This window comes from Panthera leo, chromosome E2, assembly GCF_018350215.1.
Source record: "Panthera leo isolate Ple1 chromosome E2, P.leo_Ple1_pat1.1, whole genome shotgun sequence".
Lineage (NCBI taxonomy): Eukaryota > Metazoa > Chordata > Mammalia > Carnivora > Felidae > Panthera > Panthera leo.
Genome location: NC_056693.1, coordinates 13,330,702 through 13,355,299, shown reverse-complemented (window position 1 = coordinate 13,355,299; position 24,598 = coordinate 13,330,702). Strand labels below are relative to the sequence as shown.

General features: G+C 57.0%; 1 protein-coding gene and 1 long non-coding RNA gene across 2 annotated transcripts in view; one reads left to right on the top strand and one right to left on the bottom strand.

Annotated features, from left to right (window-relative positions):
* Positions 1-24,598, bottom strand: part of MEGF8 (multiple EGF like domains 8) — a 41,427-nt gene that overhangs the window by 3,656 nt on the left and 13,173 nt on the right. Inside the window, exons 13-40 of the mRNA XM_042920427.1 lie at positions 22,383-22,583; positions 21,797-21,997; positions 21,108-21,344; positions 20,095-20,213; positions 19,881-20,012; positions 19,675-19,788; positions 19,124-19,372; positions 18,422-18,621; positions 17,922-18,132; positions 17,571-17,820; positions 16,906-17,038; positions 14,711-14,958; positions 14,510-14,620; positions 14,218-14,336; positions 13,653-13,860; positions 12,932-13,112; positions 12,225-12,388; positions 11,380-11,524; positions 9,535-9,766; positions 8,222-8,345; positions 7,881-8,094; positions 7,542-7,756; positions 3,204-3,411; positions 2,880-3,039; positions 2,374-2,566; positions 1,708-1,878; positions 1,480-1,610; positions 834-966 (exon numbers count right to left, since the gene is read on the bottom strand). Coding sequence (XP_042776361.1) covers positions 834-966; positions 1,480-1,610; positions 1,708-1,878; positions 2,374-2,566; positions 2,880-3,039; positions 3,204-3,411; positions 7,542-7,756; positions 7,881-8,094; positions 8,222-8,345; positions 9,535-9,766; positions 11,380-11,524; positions 12,225-12,388; positions 12,932-13,112; positions 13,653-13,860; positions 14,218-14,336; positions 14,510-14,620; positions 14,711-14,958; positions 16,906-17,038; positions 17,571-17,820; positions 17,922-18,132; positions 18,422-18,621; positions 19,124-19,372; positions 19,675-19,788; positions 19,881-20,012; positions 20,095-20,213; positions 21,108-21,344; positions 21,797-21,997; positions 22,383-22,583 — 5,004 coding nt within the window. The remainder of the gene's footprint in view (positions 1-833; positions 967-1,479; positions 1,611-1,707; positions 1,879-2,373; positions 2,567-2,879; positions 3,040-3,203; positions 3,412-7,541; positions 7,757-7,880; positions 8,095-8,221; positions 8,346-9,534; positions 9,767-11,379; positions 11,525-12,224; positions 12,389-12,931; positions 13,113-13,652; positions 13,861-14,217; positions 14,337-14,509; positions 14,621-14,710; positions 14,959-16,905; positions 17,039-17,570; positions 17,821-17,921; positions 18,133-18,421; positions 18,622-19,123; positions 19,373-19,674; positions 19,789-19,880; positions 20,013-20,094; positions 20,214-21,107; positions 21,345-21,796; positions 21,998-22,382; positions 22,584-24,598) is intronic.
* LOC122208966 lies at positions 13,887-17,756 on the top strand. The gene is made up of 3 exons (XR_006197384.1): positions 13,887-14,188; positions 16,257-16,326; positions 17,683-17,756. It is a non-coding gene; the product is annotated as an uncharacterized LOC122208966 (long non-coding RNA).

Below are 24,598 nucleotides of genomic sequence, written 5' to 3'. Positions count from 1 at the left end.
GTCCCCAGCAGCTTCCTTGTGACTGCTCCCCCTGCCCCCACACCTCCCTGACACAGTGTGGAGGCCACCAGGACCCTACACTCTACTACTGCTGTCCCTGGTGTCACCCCATGACCACAGCACCCTGATGTGGAGGCCTCTGGAACTCTGAGGCACAGCGATGAAGAGCTCTGCTGAACCTGGCTCTACCTCCTCACTGCCTGTGTGGCCTCAGACTAATGACTTGACCTCGCTGAATTTGAGATCCTTTCTCCTTACACAGGCAGTAAACAGAGCTCGCTCATGGGACTGCCGAAGCCACAGGCACAGCACGGGGTTGGGCCAGCCTCACCTGCCAGCCTTGCTGTTTCCGTAGGACGTTAGGTACGTCCTACCTCAGGGCCTTTGCACTGGGTGATCTATTACCTGGCTGACTCTCTACTCACCCACAATCCCCATATCTGCCTGTCCTGACTTCCATCAGGTCTTTTCTCAAGTGCCACCTTCTCAGGAAGGCTTTCCTTGGTCATCGTATCTACTATTCCCACTCCAAACACTGGCCCTCCTTTCTCCTTACTGCTCATTGCTAACATACTGTGCATCCGACTTCTTCATTTGTTTGTTGCTGGACTCCTTAACGGGAAAGTAAATTTCCTGAGGACAGAACCTTTTGCCCGTTTTGTTCCCCGCTGCGTCCTAATGCCTCACACACTGCCTGGCACACTCATTCCAACTGCCAGGTGCTCAGTAAATATGTGTTGAATGAGTGAGTGGACCTCCGAGGGTGTGGGGCCCTTGGACCTCTGAGGGCGCGGGGCCCTTGGCTTATCTGCAACTCGCTTCTCCAGCCGCACCTGGTACTTGTAGCAGTCTCGGCGGTCACTGGGCGAGCTACCCTGGCACGTGCCCGTCTCTGTATTGTTCTGACACGGGCAGCCCGTCCCGTCCTGCTCGTTACATGTATCTGCATGGCCATTGCACTGGCATCTGAGGAAGGGGGAGAAGACAGGGGTCAGGGGGCTCCCCTGACCTACCGGGATCCAGGCTGGATGCTGCCTATGTGAGCTCCGATGTGAGCAACAGGCCAGAAGAGGAGACTGGGGCTCACAAATGGTCAAGCCATTTGCCCAAGGCCACAGAGCCAGTAAGTGGCAAGGCCAGGATTTGGAGCCAGGTTGGAATGACTCCAGAGTCTGCTGAACATTCAGAAGGAAGGGCTGGAATGGGAGGCTATCCTGAGGCCTCACCCTCGGCAGCTCTCTCTCTGCCTGCCAGTCTCCACGGGGTGGTGCTCTACGGCCTGCGTCTCAACACTGGCCTCGGAGGCTGGGGGTCTCCCGCCTGAGTCTGGCTCATCGCCCCCAACTCTGCCTCAGCCTGGGGCCTCCCTGAGGATATTGTCCGCTTCTGATTGAGGGCAGAGAACTGGGGAGGGGAGTCTGGCTCCCAGAGCTATTCCTAGTGAGCAGGGCAAGGGTCCCAGGCCCCCCTTCTTCTCACTTGGTACACTTCCCATCCAGGAGGAAGTAGCCGTGCAGGCAGCTCTCGCATTTGTCCCCATAACTGTTATTCTGGCAGTTCACACACACAGCCTCGTCTTCACTAGGCCCCTCTGTCACCCAGTTTTCAATCTGACCAAAGAAAGACAGAGTGATCACAAAAAGGCCTGGACTATTCCCCCTCCTCCCCGAGACCTGGCCCAGAAGCCCTGGACTCCAGCCTTTTTACCTCCTCTGGATCCAGCGAGTACTTCTCTGGTTCCTTCCTGGCCATTTCGAGCTCCTTCCTGGAGACGCAGACGTGGCTATTGCCACGACAGAAGGCGTGGCAGGGCCGGCAGGTCCCGCCCCCCACAGCCGAGCCCACGAACAGAGGGAGGCACTGCTCGCAGTGGCTGCCCTGGAAACCAGCGACAGGGTGGTCAGAGTTGGTGATCAGTGGGGGGTGGGGGGGACACTCTGAGAGCACCATGAGGGTGCAGCAGGGGCTCAGGCACTCGGTTTGGGCAATCCCAGCCTTTCTGCGACTTAGCCCCCTGCCTTCACTTGCACACCTCCCGTGACGGGGTGGAGGGTGGCTGAGTTCGTGCCCCTCCAGCCCGCAGTGGGGAGCTCAGAAAGCCTTTCTCTACACCATCCTAAGTCCTCCTGCACGTGACCAGCCTCGCCAGTCCAGCACTGACTCTGTCCACGATGCTGGGGTAGCCCCTCTCTGATACAAATTCAGACAGCGTCCCCAGAATCTCCTCACACCTCCCTGGGTTAGGGCTAGGCCTCCTCCTCCCTGGGCCCGGCTTATCAGGGCTTGGGAGGAGGCTCAAGATGCCTGAGCGAGAGCTGAAGGCAGAGAAGGCCCTGTCCCTGGGGGGAGGGTCTGAGACCCCGGAAGGCCCACCTTGGTGTGGTTGCGGCACAGCAGGCAATGGTCACGGGCGCCCACACCCGCGCATTCGCTGTGGCGGTTGCAGCGACACTCTGTGGAGCAGTTGCGGCCAACAAAGCCGAAGTGGCAGCGGCAGTGGTCGGGCTCCACACACGAGCCATTCACGCAGCCCTGGGCGCACACCGGGCGGCACAGCCCAGTCACGCTGCAGGGGTGGAGGGCAGAGGGTCAGGGCGGAGCAGGGGGCTTCGTGGCTCCCGCCAGCCCAACACCCACTACACTGCCGTCAACCGGTTGCTCACGCCTGGTCTGTTCCATGGTCCTCGTCCGGGGTCCAGCCTGCCACCCTCTTCCCAGGGTGCCCCATTTAACTCACCAACCCCTCCCCTCCACGACTGAGCCCCCACCTTCACCGCATCCCGGATGAGTCCCACCACCTCACGCCCACTCTGGTTCCTGCCTCACCCTCTGCTGCTCCCACCCCACAGGTGCCTGGGCCACCGCCCTCGCCCCCTCACTTGTCCATGGTGTAGCCCGCCTTGCAGCTGCACTCGTAACCGTGTGGCCGGTCATGGCAGTTCTGTGTCTCATTGCAGTCGTGATGTCCGTTTGCACACTCGTCTTCAGGGGGACAGGACAGGAAGGCCCAGGAGGCCCCAGGTCGCCCGCATGTCAGCCCTGGCCCGGGGATACAGAGCTTCACCTGGGTGCCACCCAGGCCCTCGCTCCACCTGTCCCTGATCCCCACCTCTGAGACAGCCTCCAGCGCCCCCCCACTTTCTCTGTGCCAGACCCCCAGCCAAGGGTCAGTCCCCCTCACCCCACGTCCTAACCCATCTCACCGTCACGGGGACCGCTGAGTCCACCCTCCAGGCAGCGGCCACCCCCATCTTGGCCCCCCCAGGCACACCAGCCACAGTGGGGGCGCCGCAGGCACAGGGCGCACTGGGTCGCCTGAGTACAGCCCAGGGAGCAGCTCTCGGGTCCCCGGAGCAGCCGCCCACAGCCTCCGGCCATACATCGCAGGGGCAGGTAGGAGGGGCTCAGACACTGTATGGGGGAGGGGAAAGGGGAAATGAGAAATGAGGTGGGGGGTGAGAAAGAGCACCAAACACATCATGGGTATTCTCCCCAACTACACCCCTTCCTCAGAGCTCTCGCCCCTCTCTGGCCACAGTCGATGGACCAAAGCGGACCCAGCTGAGGTCATCACATTGTTCCCGTCAAGCATTTGCAACTAGGAGTCCACACGGGAAGTCAGGCTAGGGGCAACCTTGAAACTAGAAGATTCTGGAGACTGGGGCTGGCAGGGACATTTGAATGAGCAAATCACAGCAAATGAAGAGACCAGAGGGGCAGGAAAACAGAGCAGATGCAGAAGGAAGAACTGATGAGGACCACACACCCAAAGCCAGGGTGGGCAGCTTTCCAGGCTCCGTCTCCAATACGGCCTTGGCTGCATTTTCCACCCTGGGCTCCAAGAGGTACCACTGTGTTAGTGTGATTGGCCGCGGCAGTCTACCCACCCAGCTTAGTGGACACGGCTGTTTCTTACAAAGGAAGGCAACAATCCCAAGTGGAGATAGAAACTAGTGACGGGAGGCAGGGAGTTACAAGCCACGGTCACTTAGAAAAATGTGGGCCCAGCTGCTGGGCAAGAGGGTCCTCCCACCCTAGGCTGGGAAGCTGAGTCTGCGGTCAGGGGCTGCACAGGAGTTCATACGCCATCACTTATCACATCCTGGGACCCAGACGAGGCACCCAGCAGGGGTCAGACTCTTGGTGTGTAAGAGTATTTTATCCACTGCTCGGGCCTTAAGTATAAGACAGCAGAGATTAGTCTGGGCTGTCTGACAGCAATTAGCAACCATATAATCCTGAAATAGACACCCTGGTTGCTGTGGCCGGAGCTCTGAGGGTTACCGCCAGCAGTGAGCTGAGCATTGCCGAACTGCCAGAGCTAGGCTTCCAGATCTAAATGTAGTGCACCCCTTGGCAGATGGTGGGGCAATCTGGGGGGTGGGAGGGGGAGACCAAGTCTCAAGTCTGCCCAGCGTTCTTTGCGGTAACCTCCCTAATGGCCATATGCAATGCTGCCCAACACCATAAACTGCGTATCCTGCACTCCTGGAAGAGACGTAGGAATGTAAGTTCCGAGAGCAGGATTCTAGCTCATGTTGACACAGGCCCACAACCTAGCAAAGTGCCTGGCACGAGGAAGGGGCTCGATAAAGAATGTGATGAAGAGAAGCCAGGGAAGAGAGCCCTCTTGCTTGTCCCAGGCTCTGAAGCCAAAGTCATTCAAGGGAACGATGCCCGATGGTTCACAGACAGCTGCCCTTGAGCCAAATCGTAACGGTTCTGGTCTGCACATCTCTTACGGGTCTGGTCTGTACATCTGTGATGTCTGGTCTGCGCAGTGGTGGTTTTTAAAAGCCTAAGCCAACACTTTAGAGCTAGGAGATTTCACAGAAATCCGAAGATCTGGCGGAAGTGCTCTTGCATCTACGGGCGACGCCCGGAGTCTGTGCTGGAGTCTCCCGCCCCACAGCCTCCTCCCGCCTCCAACCCAGCCCCTCCTCACTCCCTGAGCAGCATAGAAGGGCCAGGGGAGCAGCAAGTGCCTGGCAACAGGCTCTCTGGCATTGCCTTCCGGTCCCTGGGGTTCCCACAAAGACAAATGATGAGACTCTCAACAATACTAGGGAAAAGCTTGTATCACCAGAAAGCCCCCAGGCTTGGGGATGAGGCCTCCGTGTGTTAGAGACGCACACTGCAGGGTCACAAGGAGGACACCCACCCTACTGTGGTGGCCCTGTGGGTGTGTCCCAGATAGGGGAGGCTGGGAATCCTCCCAGTGGGCAGAACTTGAAGCGTTACAGAGTTTTTACCAAACGGCAAGCATGGCCCTGTGTTCTAAAATACACTCTCCCATTTAATTTATACAACCTGCCTATGGGATGCTGTGATGTAACACAAGAATATATCCTCCCCGTGTCTCGGTTCTTCCTGAATGCTGGAATGTCTTTTGTTATTCATAAGAAGCTGATTTCACACCTGAGTTTATGCTAAAAATGGAGGGAGTCACCAGAAGGACCAGAGGTGGGAGGGGCGCTTGCAACCCGCTCCCCTCCCCCCCAGCCCCAGTGAGATGGGGGTGGAGTTGGAGTCTGTAAAAACTCAAGAGAGAGGAGATTCGGAAAGCTCCCCTGTTGCAAGCATTGTGTGCCCGGAGAGGGCACGGAAGCTTTGCATGGCCACCCCATACCTTGCCGTATTTGTCTCTTCCACTTGGCTCTGAGTTGTAGCCTTAGAAACATTTTTTTAAGTTTATTTACCTATTTTTTTGAGAGAGAGAGAGAGAGATCGAGAGCGAGCGGGGGAAGGGCAGAGAGAGAGGGGGAGACAGAGAATCCCAAGCAAGCTCCTTACTGTCAGCCAAGAGCCAGACATGGGGCTCAAGCCCACAAACTGTGAGATCATGACCTGAGCCGAAACGAAGAGTCGGACGCTTAACTGACTGAGCCACCCAGGCGCCCCTGAGTTGTAGCCTGTAAAGTAAACTGGTATTCATAAGTAACTGTTTCTTCTGTGAGCCATTCTAGCAAATTTTTGAGCCTGCAGAGGGGGTGGAAAAACCCCTGATTTATAGCTGGCTGGTCAGAAGTATGGGTGGTCTGAGGTCGGCAGGCTTGTGGGACTGAGTTCTTTAACTTTGTAGGATCTGACTCCAACTCTAGGTAGACGGTGTCAGGAGTGAACTGAGGTGTTAGACACCCAGCTGGTGTCTGGAGAATTGGAGAAGGGGCTGCTGGTGTTAGAATACACCCCAGTGGGTCTGTGGTCAGCAGTTCTATTTTACTGAAGATTCATGTAGACTCATGGGTTGTGAGATGGTGAGTGGTCACATGTGGGTTGGCTGTTCCACAATAAAGGTGAATAAGAGGGGCGCCTGGGTGGCTCAGTCGGTTAAGCATCCGACTTCAGCTCAGGTCACGATCTCACAGTCCGTGAGTTCGAGCCCCGCATCGGGCTCTGGGCTGATGGCTCAGAGCCTGGAGCCTGTTTCTGATTCTGTGTCTCCCTCTCTCTCTGCCCCTCCCCCGTTCATGCTCTGTCTCTCTCTGTCTCAAAAATAAAATTAAATAAATAAATAAATAAATAAATAAATAAATAAATAAATAAAGGTGAATAAGTGGCGGCCATCACTGGGAACAAGAGACCCAGAACTCTGGCCCAATGACACTGCTTCTGGATGTGACTGCCAGAGGTGAATCTTTCTTGTCTTCCCCCTGGGGTGGGGTTGGGGCTTGAAGGACTTGTGTCTGCCACTGTGATGACCAAAGACGCATCTCTGGAGTGGACTCCAAGAGAGAGCCATGAGCCGTTCAAGGGGCAGATTGTCACCGGCAACTAAATGCCTGCCCAGACCACGCCCACAAAGAATCACCTCCCCAGCCCACAGCCAAAATGAGGGGTAGGTCTGAACTGCTGTGTTGGAATCGTGTGCTCCTGCCCCTCCCTGGCCACGTCTCACTGGACCAAGGCTGGACATCTCACTCATGAGCTGAGTCGAAATCTCCCCTTGAGAATGTGAGCTAACCGATAAGCACAGAGATAACTGTCATCTCGAGAATTAGAAAGTCACATAGACTAAAGGCCAAGGGCTGCCATTTGAGGCCGTGTGTGTTGATGATCTAGCCAAGAGAAACCAGGGGATAGAGGCACCCAGAGAAGAGCGGAGACCCTGCGGCCCGAGAAGGATGGAACAGCACTTTCTACCCCAATTCATTATAATAAAACCAGCTCTAGGGTGTTTCTGCTTCTTACAACCAGAAGTTCCAAAAGCAGAGAGCGAGAGATGGAGGAAGGAAGTGCAGAAGTTTAGGAGGGAGAGGACAGATGGAATCAGAAGTCACAGGAAGGTCAGGGAGGAGCATGAACCCAGCTGGGTAGTCCGGAAGGTCGGGTGGCAGTGCCTAAGCAGACACGACAGGGAGGTTCGCAAGGCCAGGAGGGAAGAAAGAGATGCTGGTAGGAGAGAAGAGAAAGTAGCTGGACAGGGAAAGTGCCACGGGAGAACCAGAGCTGGGAAACAGAGGAGGCAGCAGGACAGAGGAGGAGGTGCAGGGCAAAGAGCCCCCCACCCCCCACCCACCGACACCCAGCCAGTGCAGTACCTGTTGGAGGCTGCTGCTCCAGACACAGTGCTGCCAGCCCCCATCCGCACCTTTGGAGTCCAGGCAGGAGGTGCAGTTGGGCAGGAGGTGACAGGGAGTGGGGCAGGGTAGGGGGGGCGATGACTCCACCGGCATTGGGGACACATTCAGCAGAGAGTGGCTGAAGCAGGTCCAGTCATAGGTGGGCTGCACCGAGAGGATGCGGCGGGTCTCCCCTGGGGTTAGCGGCACAGGAATTAGAACTGGTCCCCCCTCCCCTCCCCTGCCCTCTCCCTCCCTTCCTTGGGCCCAGGGGTCCAGGCCCCCACACGCTCCTCCAGGGGACCGAGCGGGCCTCACCTGTCCTCTTGAACTGCCTCGTCCACATGCACTTGCCCTCCCGGGTGCACTGCTCACAGTCGGCGGCCCCACACACAGCCTCTGAGCAGTTCCCGGCCCAGAAGACCTCCCGCTGGTTGATCCGACAGTCATTCTCTGAGGTGCAGGACCCATTCCGCCCGATGCAGGCGCCCTCGGGGCAGTTGGTACACCACTTACAGCGGGGGGCAGATGCCTGGTGGAGGAGCATGGGCTCCGTGGGGTCCTCAGGGTCCCCCAGCACCCCTCGTAACCTGGCTCTTCCCACCCAACCTCAGCTGAAGCTCCTGAGATGCTCCCAACCCATCGCCCCCGCCATTCACCTCTCCGTCTCCAGGCTGCAGGGTCCGGGGGTGGCGGGCCAGGCACTCACTGCAGGTCCGGAGACGTCGACATTCCTCCGGAGAGCGAGGCATTGGGGAACACGGGGGGCCCCCACAGCCCAGCCTGGGGAGACATGAGGCCTGGTTCACCACACCAGCCAGACCCCATCCCTCCTCCTCCTGCCCTTGCTACTTCCTGGTGCTTCCTAGACATCATCCTGCAGGCCCCCCAACGTGCACCCCAAACTGGTCTCAGCACAGGCCTCCCAACCTGCTCCTCTCCCATCCTACTTGGCAACAGTCTCACGTCCCCATCACCCCAGCCAGAGATACTGGACAATACCCCATACCCTCCTGCCCCTCCAGTCACCAAGGCGTCCCCCTGTCTCCACCCCTGCAGCCCCTTGCCCAGCTCAGGCTTCTCCCTCTCACCCCAGCCTCCTCCTCCTCCTTGGCCTCCTCCAGGGCCTCCACCGACAGCCTCCTTCACCACTCTCTCCTTCCCAATAGTCCCAGGGCTTTGTGCCCGGGCCTGTTGCTGCCCTCCCCTGCTCAACCTTCCCTGGCTCCCCATCACCCACAGGGGAGGTTCATAATCCCTTACCCAGAATCCCTGAAGGTGCACATATTTCAGAATTTTCCAGATTTTAGAAAAGCAGTAGGTGTACCCACTGCCACATAGCACTCCTAGTGGAGTCTGGGAAACACCCCATAAATCAAACCCTTTAATAATTCAGTAGTAAACATGGTGACATATTTAATGAGCCAAGCCAAGCCCGTTAGTAGTCCCATACCAGTTCAGGATAATTGCGGAGCCTAAAGAGTTTGTGCTGAACCTAGGACAGCCCTTTCAGCTTCCTGAGATGTCTGGAGTCCAAACTACAGATGAGGAATCCGTGGACCTGGCTGGAGCCCAGCGCCACAGCCAGGCACGGGAAGCACTTTCTGAGATGTCCCCACCCACACTTCCAGTCTCATTTCCCCCCAACATAGACGGGCTCTAAAATACACCAGGCACAGCCCCACTTCTGAACCTCTGCTGGTCCAAACTCTACTGGTCCTTTAGGAGCCAGTTCAGACCCAGCTACTCCAGGAAACATTCGTGGATGATACCCCAGCCCCCAAGCAGGGCTTCTCACTTGCGGGTGCCCCAGCACGACCCTGTGATGAAGTCACCCATTTTCCCATGTGAGCTGATATCCCAACCAGACAGTACCCTTCTGTGGCCTCCCCCCAAGCCTGGCCTGGCACAGAACCCCTTTTGGAGGGCACCTGTACCAGCCCCCCGTGTGATGTTCAGTCACCATGGTTACCTATGAGCCTGGTCTCCGGACAAGCAGGCCCCATGGCACCAGGTGCAGGCCCCAGACTGGTTACAAGCTTCAGGTGAGGGCAGCAGGCGGCAGGGGTCAGGGGGCAGGGTCAGGGCCAGCAGGCGGCCCAGGGCCACTCCCCCGAAGCCACCTGAGATGTACAGGCGGCCTCCTACCGCCGCCACGGCGTGGGCCACAGACTCCTCCATCGGGGGCCCCACAGAGGCTGGGCCTGGCGAAAGACAGAATGTTCAAAGAGATCATCAGAGAAGAGAGCCTCATAAAGATCCCAGTCAGAGGGGGACGCTGAACAGGGCAACAGGCTAAGGAGAGCAGAAACGGACCGGGAAAGACAGACAAGATACATAAGGCCAGGCAGGGCAAGAGAATCGGACACAGACAGCAAGACAAAAGAGAGGGAGAGACAGGGGCGCCTGGGTGGCTTGGTCGGTTAAGCGTCAGACTTCGGCTCAGGTCATGATCTCATGGTCCATGAGTTCGAGCCCCGCGTCAGGCTCTGTGCTGACAGCTCAGAGCCTGGAGCCTGTTTCAGATTCTGTGTCTCCCTCTCTGACCCTCACCTGTTCATGCTCTGTCTCTCTCTGTCTCAAAAATAAATAAACGTTTAAAAAAAAGAGAGAGAGAGAGAGAAGGAGAGACAAACAGAAAAAGGAAACAGAAAGAATGAATGGAACGAGAATGGAGACAAAGGTTTTGGAACCGGACAGAGGCAGTGGTTGCACAACATCGTGAAGGTACCAGACACCACGGCATTGTTAATTTTATGATGGTTAATTTCCTTATGTGAATTTCACCTCAAGTTTTTTAAATCCTCCAGAAAAAAAAAAAAAACAAAAGAGAAAGAGAGAGAGAGAGGCAGTCACAGAGAATTAGATGGGGCGCCTGGATGGTTCAGTCAGTTAAGCGTCTGACTTCAGCTCAGGTCATGATCTCATGAGTTCGAGTTCAAGTTCATGAGTTCGAGTTCATGAGTTTGAGCCCCACATCGGGCTGTGCTGACAGCTCAGAGCCTGGAGCCTGCTTCAGATTCTGTCTCCTTCTCTCTCTGCCCCTGCCCCACTCATGCTCTGTCTCTGTCTCTCTCTCAAAAATAAATAAACATTAAAAGAAAATAAATTTGTAAAAAAAAAGAGTAAAAGGGAATTAGAGACAGAGAGTCAAAGAAAGAAGCAAAAAGAAAAGGGAGGAAGGCCCAGAAGCATACACAGTTATATACACTTACATACATACCACTTAAAAATGGTAAGTGAAATAGAAAGGCAAGGTACTAGCCCCTTTCCAGCCTCTGAACAGCAGAGGCACCCACATATAATAGTACCGTCTCCAGAGAGTGGGATTCTGTGGGATCTTTTTCTTCTTATTTCACTAATTACATAAAATGAATATTATTACTTTTATAATCATAATAGAAAATACAAACTTTCTAAGAAAAGAAAGGTAGGCATCTCCATGGGTATTTATTTATTATTATTATTATTTTTTTTAATGTTTATTTTTGAGAGACAGAGAGAGACAAAGTGCGAGTAGAGGAGGGGCAGAGAGAGAGGGAGACACAATTCAAAGCAGGTTCCAGGATCTGTGCTGACAGCACAATGCGGAGCTCGAACTCATGGACTGTGACATCATGACCTGAGCCAAAGTTGGACCCTTAACCCATTGAGCCACCCAGGTGCCTCACCATGGGTGTTTAGATGATGGAGGGGAAAGAGGCTTTGCCGGTGGGTCTGAAGGGGCCCAAGTGACCCTGGATGACGAGGCTCCCAGGACAGGGCCGGGACCCCTCCAGGATGTCCCCGGGCCTCCCAGGGAGAGCACTGGACTTACGGGTGAGGTCGGGCAGGAGCCAGGCGTTGCAGTTGACCTGGTAGAGTAGAACGTCACTGCTGAACTCATCAGGGTCCGAGCGCCCCCCAAGGACCACCATGGTGTCCCCTAGCAGGGCTGCGGCATGGAAAAGCCGGGGGCGTGGCTGTTGGGATGACACCCGCAGGATGGCTGGTCAGAGCCCACACTCCTCTGCTCTTCACGCTCCCTCTCAGCCCACCTGCCACCCTGAATCCCATACCTCAGCCCCCAGCAGCCCACCCAACCCCGAATCTCCTTCAAATCTCAGCTCCTTCCTCCAGGAAACCTCCCTCACTCTTCAGAGCACCCCCAGGGCCATCTCCCTTCCCCGAACTCCCCGAACCCCCATGCCCTGTTCCCCGGGAACCTGGCACTGGCTGCTTGAGATGAATCCCACATTTCTTGTGTGACCTTGCCAGCTGGGCTGGGGGCACCCTGGGGGTGAGGCTAAGGCCCCAAAAAGGGCTTGGAAATATGTTTGCGGATGGAACACTCAGTTGTCTCTAACCAGCACATCCAGGGTCCGCCTTCTCCCACATGCTATCTCCTTTGGCCTTGAATGCAGGAGGTTCAAGTAGCCTCAGTCCCAGATTTTTTGGATGGGGAGGCTGGGAAGTAGAGGGACCTGCCAGGGCTACACCAAGAGAGGGGCAGAGCTGGAGCAGAACCCAGGCCTCTGACCTCCTGGTCTAGGATTCTTCCCTCCCACTGAGTGATGGGAGAAGGGGAGACGTGGGGTGCCACAGGCCTGTCTAGGGGACTGGAAAGGGAGGGCCCTCCTTCCTGCCCCCCTACACCCAGCTGTGTGCATCTCTTTTCCTGACCTTTGCCCCCTGGGAAGGGGCCAGCAGGCTCCAGGTGCGGTCAGGACAATGCAGGGAGTAGAGCTCAGGGGACGGGGCTGCCAGCTCCACGTGGAAGCGGAAACCCCCAAACACGTAGAGGGAGTCAGTGGCCTCGTGGTACACGGCAGAATGACCATAGAGACCTGGCGGGGGCGGGGGGGTGGGGGGGTGGGGATGAGTAAGCAGAGACTGGGGGGAAGGGCTGGTGATTAGGAACGCCCCCTGCCACACCTCCCTGGGCTCCCCGTCCTGTGACCACACCACCTAGGAGCTCTTCTCAACCCCTCCTTCCCCCTTCGGCTTGAAAGGACAACCACTAGAGACCCTGGGCAAGAGAAGGCAGGGAGACGGGGTACCTGGATGTCCTGGAGGGCAGTGATCAAAGAATGGAAGAGGAGAGATAGGAAAAGAATACCTGAGGGGCGGTGATCTAGGCCCTGGGAGAGGAACATGGTGGCCCAGTGTCATGGGGCAGAAGGTGGGCAGCTTATCATGGACTAAAGAGAGAGAATGAACTTCTCAAGAGGTGGTCTCCTGAGAATCTGGTGGGCATGGGGGGGAAGACAGGGAGACAACCAGCTATAAGGGACAGTGACCATAGGGTGTGGCAGTGGACAGAGAGCCTACACAGAGCCCTGGATGGCCAGGCGTCCAAGGTGCTGTGTCCTCCCTGTCCCCAGCCTGACCTGTGGGGGGTGTCCCGCTCTGGGCTCCGGACACCCAGGTGCCAGTCACCAGCTGGTACTCAAACAGCTGCTGGTTGAAGCCATTTTCGGGGGAATAACCGCCCACCAGGAGCAGGGACAGGCCGCGGCGGGCAGTTAGGGTGTGACCGGCAACGGCTGGCAAGTCCACAGTCTGAGGAACCTGGGGACACAGGGCAGAGGTCACCAGGGAGCAGGGGGTTAGGGGTAATCTAGCAGGTAGGAGACTCAGAACTCCGGACACCCCCCTTGAGCTGCTAAGGAGGTGCTGAGCTGCTCAGAGCTGGTCAGACCCCAAGCTTCCAACATGCCCAGCCTGGTCCCAGCAGGTGTGCATGGGCGTCGAGTCATTTCTGCCTGCTCGGGGTCACTGACGCAGGTAGGGGCAGCCTGGTGTTTCTTCTGGAAGCCCTTGCTCTTCTCTCTCACTCTGGCTGTGTGGGGCTGACTGTACCCTCTCCACACAGTGGGCTGTGTCCCCGCCTCACGGACAGGAGGATCACATCCGCTTGGCCACGGACTGGGTTGGGAATACAGCGCGACCCAGGATGGCTAGTAAACTTCAACTTTAGGACGTGTGCTGGAGCCCGGAGGGGCGGGGCGGGGGGGAGCTACATCCTCTGGAGGTGAAACGGCAGGAGCGGCTCTGGTCACCCCTGCTGGAGACGGACTGTGGGGGCTGGAGGAAAGGAGACAGGCTCACCTTCTCCTGCCGCCACTGCAGGGTGGTGAGGTTGAGGACCCAGAAGTCGCGGGTGACACCCCCGGCCGTGAGTCCCCCCAGAAGGTACATGGCACCACGGCCGGCGGACACATAGGCAGCCGCGTGGAAGGAGCGAGGGGAGGGGCCCGGGCCCCCATCCTCGGCTCCCGCCAGCATCTGTGTCCACCGTCGCTCGCTCACGGAGTACCTGGCGCCAAGGTGCAAAATCCAAGTCTTAACTAGAGTCATCCCAGTATCCTCTGGGGTGACCCCCCTCAACACATAGTTACCCCAACATCCCCTAGGGTGACCCCCTATCATCTTACCATCCCCCCCCACCCGGGGTAGCACCACCCAAAACAGTATCCCAGACCCTGAGATGAGCCTCCTGTGACAAGTGCCCCATCATCTTCTGGGATGTCTGCCTGCAGAGATTTGTTTGTTTTTGTTTTACACCAGGTGGTTTTTTTCTGCCCCCGAAGGGACTCATGTGACAGACATCTCAGCATCTCCTCAGGTGACCTTCTCTCACTCAGGTATCCCACCTCCCGGAGGCATCCCTCACCTGTACAGGTTTCCTAGCAGCCCCTGGGGCAGGCCCAGGCCCCCAAACATCCACAAGGTGGCATCAGGTCCCTCCACCATGGTGTGCCCCAAGCGGTGTAGGAATCGGCTAGCAGTGTCCTGGGGGTGGAGGTGGGGACAGGAGGGGTCAGGCTAACGTCACTATAAAGTGTCAGGCTGCATGTGGGGTCTGGGGGCTGGTCCCAGGAATTGGGCGGGGGGGGGGGGGGGGGCAATGATCCAGGAAGTAGGCTGTGTGGCACCTCCTTGCAGGAGTGGCATCCACAACTCACAGCTGAGAGGCGGCTGTCCATGAGGGTCTCCCAGACCAGCTGCCCGCCGTCCAGCTTCGTGGCACAGTCAGGACCCCCGAAGCCCTCAGCACAGATGCACACACCCAGGCTCTGGGGAAGAGCAGACGGGGACTCAGAGGGAGCCCTGACCACCACCCCTGTCCCACACGGCTTGTCCTGTGCACCCCCGCCCCCCCATACCTGGTTACAAGTCCCCGCCCCGCTGTGGGCGTTACAGTTCTCGGGACACAGAGCCATGCGGCAGTGGGGGCCAGCCCAGCCCTGAGGACATCGGCAGAGTCCAGCACCTGCGGCCCCGTCCTGGGGCACACACTCCTGGGGGACAGGGCAGCTCCCCGGGCCCCCTGACCCGCAGCGGGCAGAGCCCACGGAAGCGTTGAAGCCCCAGGATGAGGAGCCGTTGGCCTCCCAGTGCAGGACAAGCAGGCCTGTGGGGGAGAGAGGCCAGAGACTTGTGGCAGGGCTGGGCTCCAGGACGCTGCTCTACCCCCAGGTTTAGAGAAAATCCAGTGTAACTGGGCAGGGGAGGAAGGCACTCCTTGTAACTTATAATCACTGCCATGCTTAGCTGTTCTGCACCCTGCACACTCTCTCCCTCATCCAACCCATCAAATTCCAATCCCAACCCCATCACCGGCAAGCTCCGAACCCTCCACAGCTCCCTACAGCTCTGACCTAAGACCGAGTCTCCTTACAGAATAGATCAGTGGTGAGGGAGAGGGGCAGGAATTCCTCATGGGTGTAAATAATGTCGGGGGTGGGGAGGGCGTTGGGTGGCTCGGTCGGTTAATGCTTCCAACTCTTCGTTTCCGCTCAGGTCATGATCTCACGGTTTGTGAGTTTGAGCCCCGCATTGGGCTCTGCATTGACGGTGTGGAGCCTGCTTGAGATTCTCTCTCTCCCTCTCTTTCTCTGCCCCTTCCCTGTATATGCGCACGCTTTCTTCCTTTCTTTCTCAAAATAGATAAACTTTAAAATAATAATAATAAGGGGCGCCTGGGTGGCTCAGTCAGTTGAGCATCCGACTTCGGCTCGGGTCATGATCTTACGGTTCGTGGGTTTGAGCCCCGCATTGGGCTCTGTGCTGGCAGCTCAGAGCCTGGAGCCTGTTTCAGATTCTTCCCCTCCCCTGCTCATGCTCTCTCTCTCAAAAATAAATAAACATTAAACACATTTTTTAAATAATAATAATAATGCCTTGATAAAGTTATGTTAATAGTGGAGATGCCATAGGCCCTCTGACCTCAAGGCCTCCCACTCTCCCAGCCCTCTGTGCTCTAGCAGGGCGGGTCCCCAGACTGCCTCTCCGGGCCTGGGCACCTGCTGCTCTTCTGGCCTCCAGAGCCTGGAGAAGAACCCTCCTCCCTCTCCCACACCGCCCCCTTCAGGCCTCCAGTGAAATCTCACCTCTAAAAAAAGCCCTCCCCAACCCTCCAGACAGGCCAGGTGCCTCCTTTCTGCTTCCTCTCATCCCTTAGCAAAGGTGTCACTATTCTGACTAAAATGTGTTGATGCTGTTTGTTACCCTCTTCCTCCCCACCTGCGTCCCTTGTTCTGCTGTACGCCCCGGGCACCCAGCTCGGGTGGGGCTCACTGAAGGTGCTCTGTACACATTTGCTGGGTGAAGTGAAATCGAGGGCCCCTAGTTCTAGTTGCTGTCTGTGGAGGGCTCCGGGGTCGCGTGCAGTCCCCAGCAGGCCAACTACCACTCCGCCCTCTCTTCCAGCCCCGGAACCACTCCGATTTATGACGTGAACAGGAAGTATTTCCAAATTCGGGACCTTCAGCCGCCACAGGTAACAAATTATTTTTAGCGCAACTCCATCAGACAAGGCTGGTTTCCCAACCTCTCAGCACTGCTGATGTAACGGGCCTGGTAATTCTTGGTTGTGGGGGCCATCCTGTGCGCTGCAGAAGGCACAGCCGTATCTCCAGCCTCCACCCGTGACACACCAGCAGCACTCGTGACGATCGCAATGTCTCTAGACTTAGCCAAAAGGCCCAAGGGGCAAAATCCTCCCCCACCCCCGCCCTGTTGAGAACCACCAGGCTGAGGAGACAGTCAGGGGCCTTCACGCCAGCCACATTCTGCGTACCCCAAAGACTTGTCCCACATGGGCCTTCTCTCAGAGAAGCAGCCCAGCCAGGGCAATCCTATTAGCCTCTCAGCTGAAGAAACTGAGGCCCAGATGTAGCAAGGGACAGCATCACCCAGGAAGTCAGGGGCAGAGTTGGGCTGGGTCTTGAGCCCACCTCAAGAGCAGGGAGCAAGGGACCTTGCTCAGGGAGCAAGGTGAGCCCACCTCAGGGAGCAAGGTACAGGGACAAGGGCTCCATAGTCCAGGACAGGGTCCCGCTTTCCCCAGCCACCATACCAGACAGGGCCTGCACAGTGAGAGGCCTGTCCCGCCGCTGGCCACAGAAGGCAGCAATGAGGCTACGGTCCGACTGGACGACACCAGTGTCCAGGAAGCGCGGGAATCCATCAAAGGCCAGGACATAGCTCAGCTGGAAGTGAAGGATGCAGAGTGAAGGATCAGGACAGTAAGGCTGAGAAAGAGGGATGCTTGGGGACGTTTGGGGAGGAGGAGGAGCTCAAAAGGAGAGGGCAATCTGAGACCGGGAAACGAGCTGCTTGAAACTTCTGGGCAGACTGTCAAACTGTGGCACGGAGGCTACCCTTCCCCTCCCAAGCTCACAGCAGACATGGCTAATCGACGGATCAGGCACTCTGCATGGAGCCTCGTTCTTGATGCCCAGCTCCTGGCAGCTCCTACCTACTGGCCAGAGTTGGCACACACACATTGTACAGATACTAACCATGCCTGGACCGAGGAATGGGGAACGGGGGGCTCAGGAAGTAGGAGGTGATCTGGGGAATGGGAGGGTCTGTGGGCTGAGGAATGAAGGTCTGGGGTCTGAGGAAGGGAGCTTAGGGTTTGAAGGATAAAGAAAAAGGGATATAGGGTCAGGGCCTGTCTGAGGATTCAGACTGGGTGGGGGAAACATGGGCCTGAACTCTGGCACCCTCGGCACTCACCGTGCAGGGGGTGCTGCTGTCGGGGGAGAAGGTGAGGGTGAGGGGGGGACAGAGGGTCCCAGGGGCACAGGGCTGCAGCACCTCGGTGGCTGAGACAACCCACACGCAATAGGACAGGCCTGGCCCAGCTCTCGCTGCCCCACCGCCTGGAGGCAGCAGCCCCCCAACCCGGCGTGAGCCCAGCGCCACTGAGGACACGTTGGTAAGGAGGGCACGCCCCCCACACTCCCGGAAACAGGAGCCACCAGCCCTGGGGAGACGGAGGAAAGAATAAGAGCGTCAGACCAGCCTTGCCCTGTCCTACCACATCCCTAACCACACCCTGGCCCACCTGGCTGGCCCCTGGCTCACCGAGGGTCCCCATAGTAGCCAGGGGAGCAGAGCTGGCAGTGGGCACCTTCGGTGTGGTCCTGACAGAAGCAGAGCCCGCTGAGGTTGTCACAGTGGCCGCGGCGCGGGTCCCCATGCCCGTTGCACTGGCAGGGCCGGCAGCCGCCCGAGCCCGTGGCGTTGCCAAAGCTGCCGGGCCGGCACCGTTCGCAGTGCTCCCCCCACGTCCAGTCTGTGGGGGCCCCAGCAGGTGGGACACAGAGTCAGGGCAAGGGCAGGAGGGGCCCGACAACTGGCTCAGCTGATCCCTGACCCCACCTGGCTGCTTCAAAGGAAGGTAAGCAGGGGCCCAGACTGGGGAGGAATAGCCAAGTCCCAGGATGGGGAGTGGCACTGAAACTGTTTGGGGTCAGAAGCAGGCAATGGGACAGGGGGATCCACAGCTGGGAGAGGAGACCCAGAAGCCCAGGCAGAGAAAGGAAACTGGAGCTGGCCCCGGGGGTGGGGATATGGCCGCTCACCCTGGCACTCATCACAGAAGCCAGGCCCCCGCCGGCGGCAGTGGCTGTGGAAGTTGCAGCCGCAGTCCCGGGAGCAGCGGGGCGCGGGGGGTCCCGGGGCGGGCGTGGGCAGGGGCAGGTCTGACGTCCAGCCCAGGTCACACACGCAGGTGAAGTCAGGGGGACCGCTGCACACACCATGGCCACAGTCTTCCAAGCACCTGAGGGCGTGGCAGGAGCACGGAAGGGCTAGGAGGCCCTCGGCCCCCAAGGCACCCCCCGACACACCCCATTCCAACCCATCATCTCCATGGCAACGCCATCACAAGCGACTGCCTGTTCCACGGTCCTGGGCTCCGTAGGCGGCCCTGTCTCCAAGGTAACCCCATTGCACGTGGTAACTTCTGTCTCTATAGTAACCACGTATCACCATTGGTGATCTGCTCTCTGTGAAAACCCCTTTCAACTTGGTCCTCCTCCATTTCCATGGCAACGCTGAAGACTATGGCCCGTAGTCCATGGATGACCCGTCTCCACAGTAACTAGTGTCACACTGGGGACCCTGTCACTCTAATGAAGGCCTACCCCGCAAGGTAAAAACCCCGGGCTCACTGGGGATGCTGGTTCCAGAGAGGCACCCCAGCACCATGATCACCTCCTCCCTCCATCTCCACGTGCCCCAGCCCTGGGGCGACATCTCCATGGAAACCCGCACCCACTCACGTGCGGTTGCAGTATGTGATGCCATCGCCCTGGTAGCCCCGCTGGCAGTGACACTCGTAGCTGAGGGGTGTGTTCAGGCAGGTCGCCCGCAGGTGGCACCGCGCCAGGCCCAGGCGACACTCGTCCACGTCTGGACAGCGGGCATATGCCCAGCGGGCAGGGAGGGCCACAGACAGCCCCAGGCCCTCCCCCACCCACAGGGAGCAGTTACCCCCACCCAGAGGCCCCGAGAAGTCCCCCTGAAGGCACCTGGGGGGGGCAGGAGGTGAAGAAGGGGGTGGGAACAGAGAGAAACAAGAGACAGAGACAGGGAGACAGTGAAAGGGAGAGAGAAGGAAAGACAGAAACAGAAAGACAAGAAGGAAGAATGAGAACAAAACAGCCACAGAGCCCGGGTAGGAGTGGAGAAAAGAGAGAGAACCGGAGAGAGAGGGGAAGGGAAGAAAAACAGAGAAAAGGTGAAGGAGCAGAGAAACAGGCCATTAGAATTAGGGCGGAAGGAGAGCCGCATCCCCCGCCCCACCCTCTGGCCTCACTGTCCCCTGCCTCACCGTCCCAGCGTGGGGTTGTCCTCATTGCCGCACCAGCCGCACTCATGGCTCTGCAGACACTCGTGGCAGGTCAGGAAGCGGTCGCAGCTCCGGCACCGGGGCTCTGAGTGCACGCTGCAGGGCGACAGGCGTGGTGGGCGTCCCACCGCCCACCCCCCGGCTCCATTCTCCTCTCTGGGAGCCCCGCCACCCTGACAAGACTGTACCTGTCGTCCCAGCCACGGCAGCCCCCGTGCGGGTACCGTGCCAGGTAGGCAGCGAACAGGAAGCAGGTGTGGGTGGACTGACACCAGGCACACTGGCTGGAGTTGGCCAGGCAGTCGTCACAGGTTAGGCGTCTGGGGGCGGGGAGCAGGGACAGGGTCAAACCGGCCCCCACAAACCCTCCCCATACCCTCTCCCTGGGCCCAGGCGGCTCACTGGCTGCAGAGCGGGGGACACTCCTCTGGGCTCTTCAGGGCGCCCCGACTCCGGCCCCGCCGGCTGCACGCTGCATCCCCTTTGCGGCTGGTGCTCTGATGCCACTCGCAGAAGGGGTCCTGGGGAGTTAAGAAGGAGGAAGAGCCCAGCTTAGCCATCTCCCTTGGGCTGCCAGCACAGGCTCCATCCCCAGCTCAACCAGCAGCTGCCTCCCTCACCCACCCACCCCCCAGACCACCCCTCCAAGCCCACCTCCCCCCCCAACTGCCATCCTCTCCAGACTTTCCCCTCCAGCCACGGCTGAAGATCCATGGGAACTGCCTTCCCAACAGCCACTGCCTTTTGGGGCAACAGAACCCCTACGTGTGGTCCAGATAGGGCTGATCTATCCTTAAGATTCAGATGTGGACAGGGCCACACGTCCTCCCCCTCAGCCTCACAGACGGGTATGAAAGTCGGCACAAGACCCAACCAGAGCCAGTGAAATGTCCTTCTAGGACTTCCGTTGAACTGGGGGGCGAGAGTGGGGTGAGGACGGAAAGTTGCTCTCTTCCACTTAGGACTCGGGTAGCTGAGTGGGGGGACAACGGTCTGGAGCCCTTGTGAATCCCTTGCAACCCCTGAGGAATGAACCTCCAGGGAAGCAAGGGTATAGAATGAAGAGAGATGGATGCCTGACGACACGGTCTGATCACAGGCCTAAAGACCTACTCCTGGACTCTGGAGCCTGAGCCCATAAATGCTCCTCTGGTAAGGAGGTACCAACTTGGGTTTCTGGCAGTGACAACAGAGAGAGTCCTGATTGCCAGGAGCCCATTCTCCAGCCCCTCTCCTCTGCTCCCTACCCGGCTCTCAACTGTAGATCAAAGACAACAGCTCCACCTGCCTCCTGCCACTGCCCCCAGGGGGACCCCTCGGATGCCCGTACCAACTCCAGGGGCCCTCCCCCTTTTCCAGTCGCCCGATTTGGCTGCTTTTGTCTCGAGACCTCCCCTCTGCGGCTTGGCAGGCACCTGGGTACAGGCGTGACAGTCACGATGCTCCTCGCAGAGCGGGCAGAGGGCAGGCACCAGCACCAGCAGGGACCCGCCGGTCCTGTCGTCCCCGCAGTGGGCCCCGCTCTGGCGCAGGTGGCAGGTGGCGCTGGTCAGGCACCAGCCGCAGCCCTGGTCCGCCAAGCAGCCCAGGCAGGAGGAGTAGGACGAACAGGCTGAAGAGCGATAAGGCTCCAGAAAGAAGAAGGAGATCTCCTGCGGGAAGTGCTCACGTTAGGATCAGGGGTCCACACTCCGAGTCACAGGGCAAGAGCCGAGGTTGGGGGTAGGGGTCAGGGTTTGGGGCTACAGACTTCAGTGTCTGCAGACAAAGTTGAGAACTTCAGCATGTAGAAAGTCAGGATTTAGGATGAGCAGACAAGAGGGCATCAGGGTCTGAGAGAATCTAGAGATTAGAGGTCAAAGTACAGAGGGCAGAAGTCAGGGCCAGTGAGGTCAGGGCAGGAGTCAGAATGTGAGATCAGGTCAGAGTCTGGGGGTCGGAGGTTGGGGCCTAGAGGGCTCAAGGTGAGGCCCAGAGTTCAAGAGTCAAGGGGTAAGAGGTCAGGTCAAGAGGGTTAGAATTTGTGCTCTGGCATTCAGAAAGCTCCGGGGAACTGAAGTCAGGGCCTGGGTGAAGGGTCAGAGGCCAGGGCCTGGGTACTCACGCTGCCACCTGGCACGCCAGTCCGGTCCCACAGCAGGGTAAGTTCACTGTGCCCAGGGCCTGCCGAGCCATTGAGCTGGCCCCGGATCTCGACCGCATACTTGTGGCCCCGGCCAGGCAGTGGGAAGAGGCGAGCAGACCCCGGGCGCTGCAGCCGCCTTGTCTCCTTCTCCTGCTGAGCCACCCAGCGCCCTACCTCCTCCTGGGTAAGGGTGGGGGACAGACAGGGGCCTCAGAATGTTCCAGTGCCACCCTAACCCCTGAAACCTCCAAGAGCCCCAAACCCACCTAGCACTCACCTCCATCCTGGGAAGAGGGCCTCAGAGTTCCTTAGACCCCAAGAACCCCTGCGAACCCCTAAACCCTCCAACAACCCACCTCAGGGAAATCGGATTTAGTAACTCAGATGTTCCCCACCTTCTTCAAAATTCCCCCCAAACTCCACTCATAACTGAAAACCCCAGGGCCTCCCTCCACTAAGGATATATCCCATGCCTCTGATTTTTCCCTAGTCTTCCCCTGGCACTATATACCCCAGCCCCCATACTTGTAATTAGCAGCCCCCCTGAACGTTCAAGCACCCTCACCATGTTCTCTGTGTCAGGGCCACGGGCCATCCGGGCCAAGACATGTAGACGCTGGGCCCGGGCCCACACAGCTACATCCTCAGCCCCTGGCCCCCCGGGCCCTCCTGGCAGCAGTGGGTGGATGAAGCCACGGTAGACCAGGGACACGTCAGTCTCTGGGCTGGGCGTCAGAGTGATGGTCGTACTGCGGACAATCAGGACCTGTGCCAGCCAGGGAGAAGGGGATGTGTGAGTGTCTCTTTGCATGGCCCCTCGGTGTCCACACCCAACCTCCTTCCCTATTTTATGAAACATGAGACTGAGGCCAGGGGCACTCTGAGTTGGGACTTCAACTCAGACAACAGACAACAGGGTCCCGGCCTCTGCTCATCACTTCTCTCAGTAAAATCTAGGACCCCAGACCTTTCAGGAGCCTCTTCCCTGACATTTCACCTTTCCACCTAAACCCTTAAAGAGTCCAGATTTTTTTTTTTTAAGTCCCTTAACTACAGGGTTTGGAGAACTTCCAGGTTAGTGAACACATCCACGCCAGCGAGGGGAGGCACCCCAGCTCCATGAGGACAGTGCTCCTTCGCTCACAGCCCTTCAGGGCCTCGCCCTCTGTAACGTGTTCTCTGTTATACAACAAACCAGTACATAAGTTTAAAAAAAAAAAAAAAAAAGAGTCCAGATCCAACATTCAAAGTGACAGACACACTACGTAATTTGTTAGTGTGTGTTTTATAATTGCAAAAAAATGGAATAACCCATGTGTTCGTCAATGGGAGGCTGTTTAAATAAACTGCAGCACTACAGCCCTAGAATCTAAATGGACTATTACAAAGCTTTAAACAAAACAAAAAAATGAGGTGTTTTCTAAATTCTAAGGAGCTTGCCAGGATATGTTAAGAAACAAAAGGAATGGGGTTCCTGGAGCGCTTAGTCGGTTAAGCGTCCAACTTTGGCTCAGGTCATGATCTTGCAGTTCATGAGTTCAAGCCTGACTGTGCTGAAAGCTCAGAGCCTGAAGTCTGCTTCAGATCCTGTCTCCCTCTTTCTCTCTCTGCCTCTCCCCAACTCAGGCTGTCTCTCTCTCTCAAGAATAAATAAACATTAAAAAAAATTAAGAAATAAAAGGAAGGAGCACCTGGGTGGCTCAGTCAGTTAAGTGCCTGACACTTGATCTCAGCTCAGGTCACAATCTCACGTGAGATCAAGACCCGAGTCGGGCTCCACACTGACAGTGCGGGGCCTGTTTGGGATTCTCTCTCCCTCTCTCTTTCTGCCCCCTTCTTGCTCGTGTGAGTGCGTGTGCTCGCTCACTCTCTCTCTCAAAATAAACAAATAAATTTTTTGAAAAAAGAAATAAAAGATAGAATATTACTTTTTGTGCAAGAAAGAAAAATAATTCAATGTCACATTCACATGTATCTGAATAGGCAGATTCTGCAAGGATATAAAAGAAATCCAAATGGATCTTCCAGGAAGAGTCAGGGTGGTCTTAAGTTGGGGAGATGCTAGGGAGAGCTTCCCATACTGCTCTAGATAGGGAGCAGTATAGATGGAGACCCTTTTTGCTTAACAACTTTTTACATCACTGTGATTTTTTAACCATACAACTTTTAAAAATCAAGAAGTAGCCACTGTGGAAAACAGTTCGGTGGTTCCTGCATAAGCTAAACATTGAATCACCATATGACCCAGCAATTCTGCTCCTGGATATAAGCCCAAAAGAGCTGACAATAGGTGTTTATTGCAATACATACGAATTTCAAATCATTCTTTTCTACATTAAAAACTAACATAATATTGTATTCCAATTATACTTCAATTAAAAAAAATAAAATATTTTTTAAAAGCAAACACGGGGGCGCCTAAGCAGCTCAGAGGGTTATGTGTCTGACTTCAACTCGGGTCATGATCTCACGGCTCCTGAGTTCGAGTCCCGTGTCGGGTTCTGTGCTGACAGCTCAGAGCCTGGAACCTGCTTCAGATTCTGTGTCTTCCTCTCTCTCTCTCTCTCTGCCCTCCCCCATGCACACTCTGTCTCTCTCTCTCAAAAATAGACATTAAAAAATGAGTTGAAAAAAAGCAAATATGTATGCAAAATGGTTTATCCATGAATGCTCACAGCAGAACTATTCCCAATAGCCAACAGGTATAAACAGCCATCAGCTGATGAATGGATTGGCAGAGTCATACAAGAGGATATCATTCACCCATAAAAAGGAACGAAA